The sequence below is a fragment of the Macaca mulatta genome, chromosome 1 (genome assembly GCF_049350105.2).
Source record: "Macaca mulatta isolate MMU2019108-1 chromosome 1, T2T-MMU8v2.0, whole genome shotgun sequence".
Taxonomy (NCBI): Eukaryota; Metazoa; Chordata; class Mammalia; order Primates; family Cercopithecidae; genus Macaca; species Macaca mulatta.
Window position 1 is genome coordinate 193,355,192 of NC_133406.1, and position 19,032 is coordinate 193,374,223.

General features: G+C 45.7%; 2 protein-coding genes across 9 annotated transcripts in view; one reads left to right on the plus strand and one right to left on the minus strand.

Moving 5' to 3' along the window:
- The window catches only part of CMPK1 (cytidine/uridine monophosphate kinase 1), a 44,588-nt gene extending 37,018 nt beyond the window's left edge, over positions 1 to 7,570 (minus strand). Inside the window, exon 1 of one of the 2 annotated variants that reach the window (XM_077991079.1) lies at positions 7,362 to 7,570. In XM_077991079.1, the coding sequence (XP_077847205.1) occupies positions 7,362 to 7,532 (171 nt within the window). In that variant the 5' untranslated portion in view covers positions 7,533 to 7,570. The remainder of the gene's footprint in view (positions 1 to 7,361) is intronic. The other variant, NM_001193618.1, reaches the window with a different exon arrangement.
- Positions 7,571 to 7,688: 118 nt separating this feature from the next.
- The window catches only part of STIL (STIL centriolar assembly protein), an 80,287-nt gene continuing 68,943 nt past the window's right edge, over positions 7,689 to 19,032 (plus strand). For all 7 annotated transcript variants that reach the window (XM_028834000.2, XM_015138974.3, XM_028834007.2 and 4 more), the window contains exon 1: positions 7,689 to 7,903. The gene's annotated coding sequence lies outside the window, so the exon portion shown is untranslated. The remainder of the gene's footprint in view (positions 7,904 to 19,032) is intronic.

A 19,032-nucleotide genomic window follows, 5' to 3' on the forward strand; every position in this document is an offset into this window, starting at 1 on the left:
GAATTAAATCTATAGGTAAAGAACTGAAAGGATATCCATGATACAGTCGGCAAAAAATACAATAATCTCACTTGAAGGTAAAAAATATAAATATTTGCATTTTGTTCACAAGAACATTGAGAAAGAGATGGGGAAGCAGTTCATAACAAGCAGTTACTGCTGGTGACCTCGGGATTAGAAAAGATGTAACTTTTCCCAATGGGCATGTATTACTCTTATAACTTAAAATGGAAAGGCAAAAAACAAAAGTTTTCAAAATTAAGGGCAGTAAATAATCTGAAGATTTTCTCCCCTCCTCCAAGTTGTTAACAAAAATCCCATGTCACAAGCACCCTTGATGAAACAGTGGTGCTTCTGAAGAGTCAAGTATCCCGTGGACCACCTCTTTTACAGATAAACTTTCTTAAAAAAGAAAAAATTTGCTGGGCACGGTGGCTCACGCCTGTAATCCCAACACTTTGGGAGGCTGAGGAAGGCGGATCATCTGAGGTCAGGAGTTCGAGACCAGCCTGACCAACATGGAGAACCCTCGTCTCTACTAAAAATAAAAAATTAGCCAGGCATGGTGGCACATGCCTGTAACCCAAACTACTCGGGAGGCTGAGGCAGGAGAACCGCTTGAACCCAGGAGGTGGAGGTTGAGGTGAGCCAAGATCATGCCACTGCACTCTAGCCCGGGCAACAAGAGTGAGTGAAACGCCGCCTCAAAAGAAAAAAAATTATTATTCCACCAAAAGGAAAGAAGCCTATTCTTAAACACTGGACCTTAATATCCAGTGGATTTTCCTATCTACTAGTTTCTTCTAAATGCTGCTCTGTTTGAGAATTTGTAATGAGGAGCTTGGAAATCTCAGCAGATTTTCACAACCATATCATTTATTCATTCATTGAGAGTAAACAGAAGTGATACATGAGAACTACGAGGAAAACAGGCTGGGTACGGTGGCTCACGCCTGCAATCCCAGTACTTTGCAGACTGAGGTGGGAGGATCGTTTGAACCCAGGAGTTTGAGACTAGCCTGTGCAACACAGGGAGACCCCATCTCTACAAAATAAAAAAAAAAAAATTAGCTAGGCATGGTGGCATGCACCTGTAGACCTAGTAACTTGGGAGGCTGAGGTGGAAAGATCAGTTGAGCCTGGGAGGTGGAGGCTGCAGTGAGAATGAGCCGCGATTGTGCCACTGCACTGCAGCCTGGGCAACAGAGGGAGAGCTAGTCGCAAACAAGAAAGAAAGAAGGAAAGAAGGAAGGAAGGAAGGAAGGAAGGAAGGAAGGAAGGAAGGAAGGAAGGAAGGAAGGAAGGAAGGAAGGAGGGAGGGAGGGAGGGAGGGAGGGAGGGAGGGAAGGAGGGAGAGGGAGGGAGGGAAGAAGGAAGGAAGGAAGGAAGGGAGGAAGGAAGGGAGGAAGGAAGGGAGGGAGGGAGGGAGGGAGGGAGGAAGGAAGGAAGGAAGGAAGGGAGGAAGGAAGGAAATCAGCCAGGTGCGGTGGCTCACACTTGTAATCCCAGCACTTTGGGAGGCCAAGGCAGGCGGATTACCTGAGGTCAGGAGTTTGAGACCAGCCTGGCCATTATGGTGAAACCCCATCTCTACTAAAAATACAAAAATTATCCTGGCATTGTGGTGGGCGCCTGTAATTCCAGCTACTCAGGAGGCTGAGGCAGGAGAATCGCTTGAACCGGGGAGGCGGAGGTTGCAGTGAGCCAAGATCACGCCACTGCACTCCAGTCTAGGCGACAGAGTAATGCTCCGTCTAAAAAAAAAAAAAAGAAAAGAAAAAGAAAAAGGAAAGGAAGAAAGAAAAATCAGAGGAAGACATTCAAACACTTCTGGTCCTGAAAATGGGAGAGCCAACTGCCACTGGAGCGCCCTCTGGGGATCGAATTTTTAAAAATTTTACATCTTCTGGACAAAAAATACACTCTATGAATTCAACCTATTCAACTTATAATTCAATAAGTGCTTGATAGGCAGTTACTATGTGTCAGGCACAATGTTCAACACTGGGGACACAAAGATAAATGAAATCAAGTTTCTGATTTATATATGCTTAAAGTCAATTATCATCCAAAACTTTTTCTAAGTGCAGTAAGTAGGATGGCCAGGAAAAGTAAGAGTTACCCACACAGGCCTTGGAGGAAGTTGACACAGATGATAAAATGCTTTCTAGGTGAGGCCAGGCGCAACAGCTCCTGCCCGTAATCTCAGCACTTTAGGAAGCTGAGGCACGTAGATCACCTGAGGTCAGAAGATCGAGGCCAGCCTGGCTAACATGGCGAAACCCTGTCTCTACTAAAAATACAAAAATTAGCCAGGCATAGTGGCATGTGTCTGTAGTCCCAGCTACTCTGGAGGCTGAGGCAGGAGAATCTCTTGAACCTAGGAGGCAGAGGTTACAGTGAGCCGGGGTCACGCCACTGTACTTCAGTCTGGGCAACAGAGTGAGACCCTCTCTCAAAAAAAAAAAATTTTTTTTTCTGGGCGCTACAGAAAGCAATTTGGCATGGTTATAAGCTTTAGTCATAATTTGTTTATGTAAGCAAAATGTTCACAATCTTTAAAAGAGAGGTTTAAATATTTCTTCCAACTAATGCACATAAAATTGTGGTTATTTTCAAATATAAATTTAGGTTACATTGACATAATTTCATTTGGGCCAAAACAACAAATATAAATAAAGCTTAATTTTAAAAATTCAAGAATAACACAGTATTCCCATCATGATTTTATAAATAAACTACTGCACAATAATTCCACTCTGGAAACTTAACTGTAAGTATCACACTGATTTAGAAAATAGCTCATTTTCTTTTTTTTTTTTTTTTTTTTTTTGAGACGGAGTCTCGCTCTGTCGCCTGGGCTGGAGTGCAGTGGCCGGATCTCAGCTCACTGCAAGCTCCGCCTCCCGTGTTTACGCCATTCTCCTGCCTCAGCCTCCCGAGTAGCTGGGACTACAGGAGCCCGCCACCTCGCCCGGCTAGTTTTTTGTAGTTTTTAGTAGAGACGGGGTTTCACCGTGTTAGCCAGGATGGTCTCGATCTCCTGACCTCGTGATCCACCCGTCTCGGCCTCCCAAAGTGCTGGGATTACAGGCTTGAGCCACCGCGCCCGGCCGAAAATAGCTCATTTTCAAAAACAAATTAGGTATTAGAGGATACAGATTTACAAACAATTAGAAAATAAATTCTCCTTCAAATCTGGGTATTTGGTTAAAAAAAAAGAAAAAGAACGGGAGGGAGGGAGGGAGGGAGGGAAGGCAGGCAGGCAGGCAGGCAGGCAGGCAGGCAGGCAGGCAGGCAAACAAAACTGAAAAATATCAGTACAAATTAATGTGCAAAATCAGTCCCAAAACCTCCCTCCAATCTTTCCTTCCCAGTAGATACTGTATCAGACTTGCCTTTACCTTCTCTAGGTCTCCAGGAGCAATCTGCAGAGCAGAATTCACCTCCAGAGAAAAAATACCATATTCCCTCTAACAACACCCACTTCACTAATTTCAGTGCCTTAGAGAGCAAGATATCCTAAGGGTTTTTGGTTTTCTCTTTTTCTTCTCTTTCTGTTAACTGAATATCCTAAGATTCTGTAGCTAGGACTCAAATATGTACTTATGGCAGGCTGAGTTGGAAATCAACATACTAAAGTAACAATTTCAGGTGCCCTGTGAGCTACATTAGCTTCGACCAGATTAATTGGAGAATTTAACGTGGATTTATATAATTTTTTCCCTACAGGAAAAAAGCTCCAAAAATTGCATTATTTTGGAATTTAGTTTATAATTGCCTGTATAATAAAATACTGAGTCAAAACAAAGAGATTCACAAAGGAAAAAAACAACATACCGCTGACTTCACTAACAATAGATATTACAGTGTCTGTCTAGCCAGCTAGAGAATAGCAACTGCTAAATTATAAACTATTTGGAATTAGTTGATTGACAGCTTAATAAAGTTTATGGCAACTAGACTCAAGAGAAGACATTTTCATTAAAGAAGATAACGGTTGAAAACAGTTTAAGGTCATATAATTGTTGAAATCTTAATAATATAACACATTACAGAACATATCTCATCATGGAATCTTGTAACTGATAATTAACAAGTTTAAAATATTATTTGCCATTACCAAACAGAATAAAGAATAATTGTAGAATGTATAGATTATTATTATCATTATTATTATTATTATTTTGAGACAGAGTCTCACTCTTTCCCCTAGGCTGGAATGCAGCGGTGCGATCTCGGCTCACTGCAAGCTCCGCCTCCTGGGTTCAGGTCATTCTTCTGCCTCAGCCTCCTGAGTAGCTGGGACTACAGGTGCCCCCCACCACGCCAGGCTAATTTTTGTATTTTCAGTAGAGACGGGGTTTCACCTTGTTAGCCAGGATGGTCTCGATCTCCTGACCCCGTGATCCGCCTGCCTCAGCCTCCCAAAGTCCTGAGATTACAGGCGTGAGTCACCACGCCTGGCCCAGAATGTGTAGATTATTTTTTAACCGGTGTAGTAGTATGAGTATTACTCATTTAGGTATAGACATTTTAAAGGCATATTATGATTCACAAATAGCATACTGTATTTAAATGCATTCAAATATAACATGCATAAAGTAATTTAAAAGAAAAATACTACTTTGCAATAAAAAATAACCAGTCCAGGCATAGTGGCTCATGCCTATAATGCCAACACTTTGGAAGCCAAAGCAGTAGGATCCCTTGAGTCCGGGAGTTCGAGACCGGCCTGGGCAATATAGTGAGACCTCGTTTCTACAAAACCCTAAAAAAAAAAGTTAGCAGAGAGTGGTGGTGCACACCTGTCATCCCAGCTACTCGGGAGACTGAGGTGAGAGGATGGCTTGAGCCCAGAAGGCAGAGGTTGGAGTGGGTCAAGATGGTGCCACTGCACTCCAGCCTGGGTGACAGAGAGAAACTCGATCTCAAAACAAACAACAACAACAAAACCCACCAATAAAAATAACCAATATAATAAGATCAGGAAGTTTAAAGTGGAGGTAATAAGATCAGAAGTTTAATGGAGAAAAAAAAAATATTTGCATCTGTCTCTGTGTGCCAAATATTTTACCTCATTTAATATTCACAAATACCACACAAAATAGGCATTTCTATTTTTTCCCTTTTCACAGAAGAACTCAAACTAAAGGTAACAACATCTCTGGGCCTAGAGAAACAGTAAATGGCAGACTCAGGGTTTGAATCCATATCTCGTTGATGCTAAAGTCTTTGCCCCTTCCCCTATCATGCTATTTAAGAGAGATCACATATATTAAACAAAAATTTGAAATCACTCCCATTTTTCACTTATTTATTTATTTATTTCTAAGACGGAGTCTCGCTCTGTCGCCCAGGCTGGAGTGCAGTGGCCAGGCTCTTTAATTTTTAAAAGACAACTGAGAAGGCCGGGCATGGTGGCTCAAGCCTGTAATCCCAGCACTTTGGGAGACCGAGGTGGGAGGATCACCTGAGGTCAGGAGTTCGAGACCAGCCTGACCAACATGGTGAAACCTTGTCTCTACTAAAAATGCAAAAAAATATTAGCAGGGCATGGTAGCCTGTGCCTGTAATCCCAGCTACTTAGGAGGCTGAGGCAGGAAAATCGCTTGAACCTGGGAGGCGGAGGTTGCAGTGAGCCGAGATCTCACTACTGCACTCCAGCCTGGTGACAGGGTGAGACTGTCTCAAAAACAAAAACATAACAAAACAGAAAAAACAACAAAAGAAAGTAAAGAGAACCAACAAAAAAAATTTTTTAAAGAGGATGTAAATGTCACGTATTTTTTTAGTTGGACTAGTTCCACTTTGACACCTAAAAATGATCAATTTTTTTTTTTTTTTGAGACGGAGTTTCGCTTTGTCGCCCAGATTGGATTTCAGTGGCGCGATCTCTGCTTACTGCAACCTCCACCTTCCGGTTTCAAGCGATTCTCCTGCCTCAGTCTAAGGAGTAGCTGGGATTACACGCGCCCGCCACCACGCCAGGCTAATTTTTGTATTTTTAGTAGAGATGAGGTTTCGCCATGTTAGCCAGGCTGGTCTCGAACTCCTGACCTCGTGATCTGCCAGCCTCGGCCTCCCAAAGTGCTGGAATTACAGGAGGGAGTCACCGCGCCCGGCAAAATGATCAATATTTATAAATACATCTGTACAACACATAATGACTTGTTGAACTCATCTAACCTTCTCTGCATGCTATTTAGGGAATAAAATACAGGTTGCTTGTTATGAACATATAAGGAGAGAAGCAAAAGCCCAATGTTAATATTGGCCATATCCTAGAAGAGGAGAAAATTAGAAGTTCTAGGTCAAAAAAACTTTTGTTGGTTACAGAGTTTCAGGGCGATTTCACTAGAGGCCACCAATGGTCGCCTCTTCTGTTTCTAGATATCTTGTTTTCCTTCTTTCCCAAGCATTCCCCAGATTGTCCATGAAGCCTTTTTTTTTTTCACAGTGTCAGTGCAGCTAACCAACCATATACATCAGGCCCAAAATTGTTAAAAGAATTGAACTGGTAACCTGTCTTAAAGCAAAAGGAAAAAAAGTAACAGGATTTTACAGTTGGGAGGTGTTTTATATCCTGAGAAAATCTGGGTTCAGAGACTCTTTTTACTGTATTACAAGGGCTAAATGAGGCTGGGAGAGAGGAAGTGACCGAGGGCCGAGCGTGAGCTGGCAGCAGGGCCAAAGGTTTAAGCTTGATCTCAGAACTGCACTCCCGGCTTTCCCCATCCCCGTCCCGGGCCGAGCCTCAGGGCTGGCCCCGCCCTAAAGCTTGCGGGGACTGGGCTCGAGAGCGCCAGCCGCAGCCCACAGCACGCCTAAAATAACACCCCGCCGCACGGGGCTCCTTTCTACGGTAAAGACAGGTTAGGTGACAGTGCAGAGTTTAGAGAACCAGAGGGAAGGCACGGAGAAGAAAAATAGGTCTCCCCTTCCGGCAACTGCGGGCGCACACGGCCTCTAACCCAAATCCGCGCTCCTGGTGCCTTCACCCACCACACGATCAGCTACGTGCTAACCTCTGCGCGCTGGGGGACCCCCAAAGGTTGGCCTCCGGGATCCCTCTCCCAGTCCACTCTAGAGACGAATCTGGTCCCCAAAATGTAAGAAAAGAAGGGGCGCAGGAACAAAGCGACCCCAAACGGTGCCCCCCAAGGCGAGCGGGCGCGGACTACGAGTCCCGGCATGCCGCGCGCTGGCGGCCCTCGGCCACCGCCACGCGGGCGCCGCGGTGGCCGCCGGGACTCGTAGTCTGCGGCCCGGCGACTCCGGGGGGCGGACCAGGGGCGGCGGGACAGGCCGGCCCGCGTCGCGTCAAGCCCCAAGGAGCCAGCCGGCTGCCCGAGCCTCACCTCGACGATGCGGGCGCACTGGGTCCCCTTGCCGGCGCCGGGGCCGCCGAGGACGAACACTACCAGCGGCTTCATGAGACGGGGAGGGCAGAAGAGAATCGGCCGGCGGGTCTGCAGCAGGAAGCTAAGGCCCAGGACGTGGAGCAGTCGGCTGCGGCAGCGGCTCAGCATACACAGCTGCTCGGCCGGACGCTGAGGGAGCTGACAGCGGCCGGCGAGGCGCGGGGCGGGGCAGGGAGGCGGTGGGAGAAAGGGGCGGGCTGAGCCGGCGCCCGCCGCGGCCCCGCCGCCGTGGCTGCCCAGGCGTCCGCGGCGCGGTCGGAAGGGGAGGAGCTTCGCGCAGCGGCTGCGTCTCGGGGACAGTCTTGCAGTCCGCGCCAGGTTTCCTCCACCCGTTAGGTGGTTATTAGCGCTTTCTGACAGCAGATGTTTTATCCTGCGCCCCCAAGTGTCTGGTGCTGACCTGGAGGCTGGGACGTGATCCGCGGGAGAGCAAAACCCATTGTCTCTGCTCGCAAGGAGTTTCCATTCCAGCCAGTGAGGTACGCGGAGGTAGCCGGTGTGAATGAGTAAACACTAGTACATACAAACGGCAGTACGATTTTGAAGAAATAACAAGTAGGACATAAGATGGCCAGTGTCGCCAGAGAAGGCTTCAGAAGAGGTGACATTCAAGCCAAGACAAAAGGATAGAAAAGAGCGAAACCAGGCAAACACCAGGATAGAGTGTCCGACAGAGAAAAGCATGTGCAAAAAATCTAAGTTGGCTTGGCATGTTAGAGCAACTGAAGGAAGGCCTGGCTGGGCGCGGTGGCTCACTCCTGTAATCCCAGCACGTCGGGAGGCTGAGGCAGGAAGGATCGCTTGAGTCCAGGAGTTCAAGACCAGCCTGGACAAAATGACGAGACCCCCGTCTCGACCAAAAATTTAAAAGCCGGGCTCCGTGACCCGTGCCTGTGATCGCACCACTGCACTAGGTGACAGTGAGACTGCTTCAAAAAAAGAAAAAGAAAAAAGGCCAGTGACAGTGAGACCAGGGCTGAGTTAAATGAGGGGAGAATGGAAGGTGAAAAGTTGAGAAAGGTCGGTGGCAGATCAGGACTTTTGGTTATGGAAAGGAATTTGGGCTGTATTCTAACTGCAGTGGAAGCCCTTTAACTCCGTTCGCCTCCTCCCTTCATTAGGGAAAAATCTTAAGGGAGAAGGAAAGGAGAAGTTCAAGAACTGAGCCTTGATGAATACAGGCCTTTAAAAGGCCTTCTGGCCAACGTTAAGAGCTCATTTGATATTTGAGGTAATGGATTTAAAATAATTGAAGATGTTTGGCCATTTCAGGCACAGGCAGAGAAGGCAGCTTGTTGCATTTATTGAGGGTTGGGGTTTTTCCTGGCAAGTACGACAGAGAGAGAGGGCCAAGTGATGAGAGTGTTTGCAAGATAATGTTTATGATGCTGTCTGTAGAATCAAAACCGTACAGGAAAGCAAATAATGGCACATGAAGCCTGGTAGTGGAGGGGTTGGAGGGTGGTGGGGAAAGGGACCAAGGTCTTAGAGCATTGACCCAAGAAAGGTTGCGGTGGGTTATATGAGCAAGTACGCTGGCAGTATAGATGCTGCTGGTCTGAGCGGGATATTTGGAATTGAAATGTCCCAACTTGTGAGTTTCTGATGATGCCAAGGTCCAGGGTGAGACCGTGGGAATGGAAGGCTGAGGCAGAATGCATGCCCTGTTTATAGAACTAAGAGTCCAGGGTATTAGATTTGTCGTACAGGTACAAATTCAAGTCAGATAGTACTGGAGTGAACAGAGACTATGGGAAAGGAACTAAGCTATTGAGAGCAAAGTGACCAGGATGTTAGTAAATGAAAGCAAACAGGAGAGGAAGATGGTGGTATAGCCCTCTGTCTGAGCACCCCCATTCTCCTTTTTCTTTTGGTGCTCCTTTCTTAGCTCACTCAGTGGTTTCTGACTCTTCCCCATCTCCACTGTCTCTCCTTGCTTTCTTTTTGTTGTTGTTGTTTTTACTTATTCCCATCCTTCCTGCCCTTCTTTTCCCATTTATAAGTCCCTCCCTTCTCCCTGTCTCTTTTCCTGTCCTTCTCCTCACCTACTTGCCTTTGTTTGCCCTTCTTTTCCGTTCTCCCTTTAATTTTTACCTGTTTCCTCTCCACAACTTCTACCTTTTCCTTCCTACCATAGAAAGGAAAATGGGATATTTATGGGATATTTTGGATTATCACAGCTGGAAAAAAATATTTTTTTTGGGGGGATGGAGAGTCTCACTCTGTTGCCCAAGCTGGAGTGCAGTACTGTGATCTTGGCTCACTGCAACCTCCACCTCCCAGGTTCAAGTGATTCTTCTGCCTCAGCCTCCCAAGTAGCTAGGATTACAGGCACCTGCCACCACACCTGGTTAATTTTTGTATTTTTAGTAGAGACGGGGTTTTACCATGTTGTCCAGGCTTGTCTTGTACTCCTGGGCTCAAGCGATCCTCCTGCCTCAGCCTCCCTAAGTGCTGGGATTACAGGCATGAGCCACCGTGCCCAACCAGGCCTACACCACACTACAGGTGGTGGTGTGCACCTGTAGTCCCAGCTGCTCGGAAGGCTGAGATGGGAGACTGAGATGGGGGATCCCTTGAGCCCAGGAGGTGGAGGCTGAGGTGGGAGGAGCCCTTGAGCCCAGGAGGTGCAAACTCCAGTGAGCCAAGATCGTGCTACTGCATTCTAGCCTGGGCAACAGAGCCAGACCCTGTCTCAAAACAAAAACATTTTTCTATGGATACTGAAATTTGAATTTATATAATTTGCATGTGTCCCAAAATATTATTTCTTTTATTTTTAAAATCCATTTTAAAATGTGAAAATTATTTTGAGCTTGAAGGCTATACAAAAACAGGGACCCACGTTTAGATATGTGAATTTTCACATTAAAAAAACATGGCCGGGCGCTGTGGCTCATGCCTGTAATTCCAGCACTTTGGGAGGCCGAGGCGGGCAGATCACCTGAGGTTGGAAGTTCGAAACCAGCCTGGTTAACATGGTGAAACCCCGTTTCTACTAAAAATACAAAATTAGCTGGGTGTGGTGGTGTGCGCCTGTAATCCCAGCTACTTGGGGGGCCGAGGCAGGAGAGTCGCTTGAACCCAGCAGGCAGAGGTTGCAGTGAGCCGAGACCGGGAGGCAGAGGTTGCAGTGAGCTGAGATCGCACCACTGCACTCCAGCGTGGTGACAGAGCGAGACGCTGTCTCAAAAAAAAGAAGGCGGCTCCAAACCCTTCAGCTTCTGGAGAGGAGGAGCTAGGACATGGGCAGCCAAGAACAAGGACAACTGGTCATATTGGGAATGAGTAGCAGGAGTGTGAAAAAAGCCATATCAAAACAAATGTGCCTTCTTTTCCTTTGTTCACACAGTTAGAGTTAAAAGATCTTAAGGATATGGTGTCTGTGAGACACCATACTTGGCATACTTTTAGTGAAAGCCTTAGGACAGAAACAAAAGGACAATCTTTGTTGTTTCCATGACGGAACACCAGAACTATGGATTCCACACAGGGGTTTGGGTCTGAAACTTCCTTGTATGCCTACTTAAAGCAATATGTAGTGATTTTTTTTCACAGAGAAAAAAATCTTTCTGGATAATTATGACCACAGGTGGTTGGGTACTTAATGTCCTGTTCCTTGCCTGTCTCCTTCTGCCAGTTATGTTAGGCAACTAAGGAAAATATTAATGTGGAAAGATTTCTCAAAACTGAAACCCAGACACCCATCCCTGCCAAGGGTTTTCCAGGGAATCATTTCCAGGAATGACAAGGTGAGGCAAAAAAAACACTTTATGGGCTGGGCGAGGTGGTTCACACCTGTAATCTCAGCATTTTGGGAGGCTGAGGTGGGTGGATCACGAGGTCCAGAGATAAAGACCATCCTGGCTAACACGGTGAAACCCCATCTCTACTGAAAATACAAAAAAAATTAGCCGGGCGTGGTGGCACATGCCTGTAGTCCCAGCTACTCAGGAGGCTGAGGCAGGAGAATGGTGTGAGCTCGGGAGGCAGAGCTTGCAGTGAGCCAAGATTGCGCCGCTGCACTCTAGTCTGAGCTACAGAGCAAAACTCCATCTAAAAAACCAAAAAAAAAAAAAAAAACAAAAAAAAAAAACCACTTTATGACTAGTTGGCCCTTTGAGTTTGTTCCGGTTATCTGTTGCTACAAAACAGCCATTCCCAAAACAATGGCTTAAAACAAGAAACATTCTTTTGTTTGTTTATTTGTTTGTTTTGAGACAGTTTCACTCTTGTTGCCCAGGCTGGAGTGCAATGGCACAATCTCGGCTTACCACAACCTCTGCCTTCTGGGTTCAAGCAATTCTCTTGCCTTAGCCTCCCAAGTAGCTGGGATTACAGGCATACACCACCACTCCTGGCTAATTTTTTCGTATTTTTAGTAGAGACAGGGTTTCTTCATGTTAATCAGACTGGTCTCAAACTCCCGACCTCAGGTCATCCGCCTGCCTTGGCCTCACAAAGTGCTGCGATTACAGGCATGAGCCACCAAGCCCTGCCTTTTTGTTGTTGTTTTGTTGTTGTTACTGAGACGGAGTCTTGCTCTGTCTCCTGGGCTGGCATTGCAGTGGCACAATCTCAGCTCACTGCAACTTCCACCTCCCAGGTTCAAGCAATTCTCCTGTCTCAGCCTCCTGGGTAGCTGGGATTACAGGCACCTGCCACCATGCCTGTCTTATTTTTGTATTTTTAATAGAGACGGGGTTTCACCATGTTGGCCAGGCTGGTCTCAAACTCCTGACCTCAAGCAATCCGCCTGCCTCAGCCTCCCAAGTGCTGGGATTACAGGCATGAGCCACGGTGCCCGGCCAAAACAAGAAACATTTATTTTCCTTATGACCTGAAAATTGGGCTGGGCCCAGTGGGGACAGCTCATCTTCATCCCACATGGCATCAGCTGGGGCAGCTCAACTGAGGGCTGGAGAATCCATATCCAAGAAGGCTCATTCACATGGCTGACAGAGGATATTTTTTTTTCCTCTTGTGAGTGTCAATACTTAATTTTGGTGTAGAGACGGGAAGCTGGAAAATACACTATTTAAATTTTACTTGGCTCCCCCTAACATTGTGGAAACCCTCTTTCCCTAAAGACCATGGGGTTTACGACTAGTTGTTTAGGTTTCTTTTTACAGCATGATGGCTGAATGTTACTCTTCAAGAGTAAACATTCCAGGAGATGGGGAGGAGAAACTGCCAGTTTTTAAAACCTGGGTTTAGAAACTGCCACAGCACCTCTTCTTTCACCATATTCTTTCAGTCAACCACACACACAGCCCAGATTCAAGGAGAGGGTACACAAGCCCTACTTCTCAATAAGAGGAGTGTCAGAGAATTTTGGTGCCATGTTTTAAAGTTGCTACAGGGTCCAAAAGCCCTCTATGGAACCTTAGATTTAGTAAGCTGAGATGGATTTTACAGAGCTTAGAGAAAACTCTTGTATAATCAAGACAGGCCTAGATGACCTTCCTTCTCTTAGACTCCTCCCTGGCAAGCTAGACCAGATCAACAGGAGCACTCAAAAAGAGAAATAAGCCAAGGAAGTTAGGATCTCCAAGTAGCTTTGGGCCTCTTTTATCACACTGGCAGTCACATGGAGCCAAGCCGAGGACATGGAATTAATAAAAGACACAATACTACACTGATGCTTGAAAATTCAACCCTGCTGCTTGTCCACAGTGAAGGGTCTACCGCTTAGCATCTTGATCCTAATTTGTCTCCAAGGAATCCATTTTGTCTTAGCCATATATTATTGCTCCTTGGAGGTGGCAGAGAAGCACTGAATTCCACCTAGGGGTAAACCACCAGATATGCAATAATAGTATGCCCCAATAAATGTATATAGAAGTGTATGTCACCCAGTAAAGGGGCATTTCCTAACTATACCTATAGACTGAATCTGTAGGCTAAATAAATTTGATTTTATCTATTAAATGTCTACTATGGTGGCTCACACCTGTAATCCCAGCACTTTGGGAAGCCAAGATGGGTGGCTCACCTGACCTCAGGAGTTTGAGACCAGCCTGGCCAACATGATGAAACCCCATCTCTACTAAAATACAAATTAGCTAGGCATAGTGGCGGGTGCCTATAATCGCAGCTGCTTGAGAGGCTGAGGCAGGAGAATCACTTGAACCTGGGAGGTGGAGTTGCAGTGAGCCGAGATCACACCACTGCACTCCAGCCTGGGCGACAGAGCGAGACTCCATCTCAGAAAAGAAAAAAAAGTCTATGTGCCAGGCATTTTTTGGATAATCGACTTTTAAAATAAATCAATCAGAATACCTATGAAGATTTCTGTGCCACTTTTTTTTTTTTTTTTTTTTTGAGACGTACTTTCACTCTTGTTGCCCAGGCTGGAGTGCAATGCGCAATCTTGGCTCACTGCAACCTCCACCTCCTGGGTTCAAGCAATTCTCCTGCCTCAGCCTCCTGAGTAGCTGGGATTACAGGCATGCGCCACCACACCTGGCTAATTTTGCATTTTTAGTAGAGACAGGGTTTTGCCATGTTGGTCAGGCTGGTCTTGAACTCCTGACCTCAAGTGATCTGCCCTCCTTGGCCTCACAAAGTGCTGGGATTACAGGCGTGAGCTATCACACCTGGCCTCAGATATATTCTAATTGCTAGATTGTGAGGAGGTCCAGTGTGTCCCAGGGGAGAGTTAGAGGACACTGGAAGTGCTTAGGGAAGTAGCTATATGCCAACTCGTATGTAAATGTTTCAATATTTTTGTTGTTTGCTTATTTTTGAAACAGGGTCTCTGTTGCCCAGGCTAGAGTGTAGTGGCACATCACAGCTCACTTTAGCCTTGACCTCCTGAGTAGCTGGGACTACAGGTGTGTACCACCATGCCTTCCTTATTTTTCTATTCTTTGTAGAGACAGGATTTTGCCATGTTGCCCAGGCTGGTCTCAAACTCTTGGGCTCAAGTGACCCACCCAGCTCAGCCTCCTAGAGTGCTAGGATTTCAGGCATGAGCCACCGCGCCCAGCCTGTTTCAATATTTTAATCACCAATATAGCCTTTCCAGTTGGGTATTAGCTAAATATCAGCCTTGCCTTGCCTATGAAATTCTTATAATGCTGTGAAGTTAGTACTATCATTTTACAGATGGAGAAATAGAGCCAGGAAGTAGAAGTACTTTGCTCAAGACCACAAGGCAATGCTGGGCATGGTGGCTCACGCCTGTAATCCCAGCACTTTGGGAGGCTGAAGTGGGCGGATCACCTGAGGTCGGGAGTTTGAGACCAGCCTAACCAACTTGGAGAAACCTCGTCTTTACTAAAAATACAAAATTAGCCAGGTGTGGTGCTGGGTGCCTGTAATCCCAGCTACTCGGGAGGCTAAGGCAGGAGAACCACCTGAACCTGGGAGGTGGAGGTTGCGGTGAGCCAAGATCGTGCCATTACACTTCAGCCTGGGCATCAAGAGTGAAACTCTATCTCAAACAAAAACAAAACAAAACAACAACAACAAAAAACCACCAACAAAAAAAAACCCACAAGGCAAATAGATGACAAAGTCAAATTCAAATTCAGCATGTATGACTTTAAAATGTGCATTTCTATACAACACTGACTCCATGAAAAGTTCCATACTCACAAAAATCCCGTCAAAATATGTTGCATTACAGACCAGAAGACTGATCTCAGAAAGATGTATAGCAAGGGCTATCCTTAAAACCCATCCTTACCTGTAGGTGTTTATCATGGAGTACATTAGGTCTTTTCACATACATTCAGTATCTCCATACTATTCCCAGGGTAGATCTATGTTCCTAGTGCCCTTTGTAGGGGATTAGGAAATAGGCTTTGTCACCATTCATCAATCCTATTTATCATAATTGCCTCTTAGAGATAGATATCTGTTCCCATACTTTCATTTTCCCAGCCTTGACTACTCCCCTTGGCTGCCTATGTTATATTCATGTTTCAGAATTCAGCTTGAGCCTGGGCAACCTAGTGAGACCCTGTCTTTACAAAAAATTAGAAAAGTTAGACAGATGTGGTGGCCCGTGCCTGTGATCCCAGCTACTCAGGAAGCTGAAGCGGGAGGATTACTTGAGCCCGGGAGGTTGAGGCTGCAGTGAACTGTGATCATGCTGCTCCAGCATGGTTGACAGAGAGAGACCTTGTCTCAAAAAAAAAAGAAAAAAAGTTGGGCATGTTGGCTCATGTCTGTAATCCCAGCACTTTAGGAGGCCAAGGCAGGAGGATCACTTGAGCCCAGGTGTTCAAGACAAGCCTGGGCAAAATGGTGAGACCCCATCTCTTTTGAAAAATTGATTGATTGATTGATTAAGACAGAATCTGGCTCTGTTGCCCTGACTGGAGTGCAGTGGCATGATCTCGGCTCACTGCAACCTCTGCCTCCCGGGTTCAAGCAATTCTCCTGCCTCAGCCTCCTAAGTAGCTGAGATTACAGGCACATGCCACGATGCCTGGCTAATTTTTTGTATTTTTTTTGTAGAGACAGGGTTTCACCATGCTTGCCAGGCTGGTCTTGAACTCCTGACCTCGTGATCCACCCGCCTCGGCCTGCCAAAGTGCTGGGATTATAGGCGTGAGCCACCGCGCCCCACTCACATCACATCACTTTGGGAGGTGGAGGTGGTTGGATCACCTTAGGTCAGGAGTTCAAGACCAGCCTGGCCAACATGGTGAAACCCCGTCTCTACTAAAAATACAAACATTAACTGGGAGTGGTGGTACACACCTGTAATCTCAGCCACTTGGGAGGCTGAGACAGGAGAATTGCTTGAACCTGGGATGTGGAGGTTGCAGCGAGACGAGACCGTGCCACTGCTCTCCAGCCTGGGTGACAGAGTGAGACTCCATCTCTGAGCCACTGCGCCCGGCCCATCTCAAAAAAAAAAAAAAAGTGATGTGACAGATCTGGTAGCAGACAATATGACTGCTCTCCTGGGAGTGACTTTCTCAGCTGAGCTTAGCTCTATACTGCAGAACTGCAGGCAGACCAGTGAAGGGAGACTGACTGTCTTTAGCTAAATTTGCAACATCTTTGCTAACTTCGCAAGCTTAGGTAGGTTGGTTATACCTGCAATTTCTTTGTCTGCAAAATCAGGATGATGGTACATTAGCTCAGTTTAGTAAATACTTTTAGAGAATTTACCAGTATGTGATATTTGATCATTCCAGTATTCATTCCAAATAATCCAAGCTTTAAAAAATAAGTAAAATAAGTCAATGTGACTTGAGACATAAATTGTAATTGTTGCCTCTCCTAAGATTTTTAAGTGTCTAAAAGGAATTTTGCATAAGTTGACAGATTAGCAATCTTCTTTAAAAATATGTTTCTTAAGGCTGGGCGCAGTGGCTCATGCCTGTAATCCCAGCACTCCTTGGGAGGCCAAGGCAGGTAGATCTCCTGAACTCAGGAGTTTGAGACTAGCTTGGGCAACATGGTGAAACCTCATCTCTACAAAAAACACAAAAATTAGCCTGGTGTGGTGGCGCATGCCTGTAGTCCCAGCTACTTGGGGTGGAGAGGGGGCTGAAGTGAGAGGATCACTTGAGCCCAGGAGGCTGAAGCTGCAGTGAGCTGAGATCTTGCCACTGCACTCCCACCTGGGTGACAGAGACCCCGTCTTTTTAAAACAAGAGACATAAAAATATGTTTCTTAAAAGCAAACCTGTAGTTGTTTTAAAAATCAGTAGTACAATTTAGCTTAAAAGTGTAAGTTGAGAAAGGGAAAGTTGGGTGTTTGGAGAAACTTAGTACAGTAATAAGTAACAGAACCAGGAAGAGAAGAAATAACCGATTCCAACTTCCCTGTTCCTGGTGATAACAATAGTTCTTTAATCCCCACAGCCAGTCTGTTAGCAGGCACCATCAGGGTTTATAGCACTGAAAATTTACTTGGTCTAATCATAAAGACCATGTCATGTGGACAGGGACTGAAAAGGAATAAGGAAAAACAATTGATGTCTTTGGGTTGCTATAACAGAATACCATAAACAGGTAGCTTATAAACAGCAGAAATTTATTTTTCACAGCTCTCGAAGCTAGGAAGTTAGAGATCAAGGACCTGGTATCTAGGGAGGGCCTGCTATCTTGGTTCATAGACAGCCATTTTCTCCATATGACTTCACAGGGCAGAAAGGAGCAAGGGAGCTCTCTGGAGGTTTCTTTTATAAGGTACTAATCCCATTCATGAAGGCTCTGCCATCGTGACTTCATCAACTCCCAAAGGCTCCCCCTACTTACTATCATATTAGGGGTTAGGATTTCAACATATGAATTTTGTGGGGAACACAAATATTGAGTCTACAGCAGTTAGAATATAGAATTCTGGATGAATTTTTCCTTTTATAATTTTTTTCTTATTATAACATTGTTTATGCAACAAATTTATACTTTAAAAAAAAATGACACACTGGAAATGGTTATCTGTAAAGCAAACTAAAGAACTTGGAAATTTAAAAAATAAAACCAGTAGCTTTTCTCTGTAAGGACCAAAAGTAGTAGCAATTCCACAGTGTCTTGAAATGATACATAAATGGCCAGGTGCGGTGTGGCTCACGCCTGTAATCCCAGCACTTTGGGAGGCCAAGGCGGGTGGATCACCTGAGGTCAGGAGTTTGAGACCAGCCTGACCAACATGGTGAAACCCTGTCTCTACTGAAAATACAAAAATTAGCTGGGCATGGTGGTGGGTGCCTATAATCCCAGCTACTCAGGAGGCTGAGGCAGGAGAACTGCTTGAACCCGGGAGGTGAACGTTGCAGTGAGCCAAGATGACGCCAATGCATTGCCTGGGTGACAGAGCAAGACTCCATCTCAAAAAAAAAAAAAAAAAAAAGAAATGATACATAAATATATATAAACAGGGATCAAAGACTAGCATGGTATATCTTCAGTCTATTTAAACAGGCCTGTCATCTAACAATTATTCATATTTGCTTTGGATAATTACCTCTTATTACACAGCCTATAAAATTGTGCCTTCCCTGTTCTATGCTTATCATGTCCTTTCAACTCCCCATACCAGCTAGCACAAAACTTGGTGTATAGTAGGTCCTTGGTATAGCATTTGTAGATTTTATTCCATTAAACTTATTCTCTTTCTTTTTTTTGAGATGGAGTCTCGCTCTGTCGCCAGGCTGGAGTGTAGTGGCACGATCTTGGCTCACCGCAACCGCAGCCTCCTGGGTTCAAGCAATTCTTCTGCCTCAGCCTCCCGAGTAGAAATTACAGGCATGTGCCACCACGCCCAGCTAATTTTTTGTATTTTTAGTAGAAATGGGGGTTCTCCATGTTGGTCAGGCTGATCTCGAACTCCCAACCTCAGGTGATCCGCCCACCTCGGCCTCCCAAAGTGCTGCGATTACAGGCGTGAGCCACTGCGCCCAGCCTAAAGTGCCATTTTAATCACATCATATCAAGTGTACATAGTAGTCTGGGTGCTATGGCTCACGCCTGCAATCCCAGCACTTTGGAAATCCGAGCACTTTGGAGGCCCAGTACTTGAGGCTAGGAGTTCAATACCAGACTGGCCAATATAGAGAGAGTACTTCTCTACTGGAAAAAAAAAAAAAAAAAAGCTGGGCATGGTGGCACCCTCCTGTAGTCCCAGCTACTTGGAGGC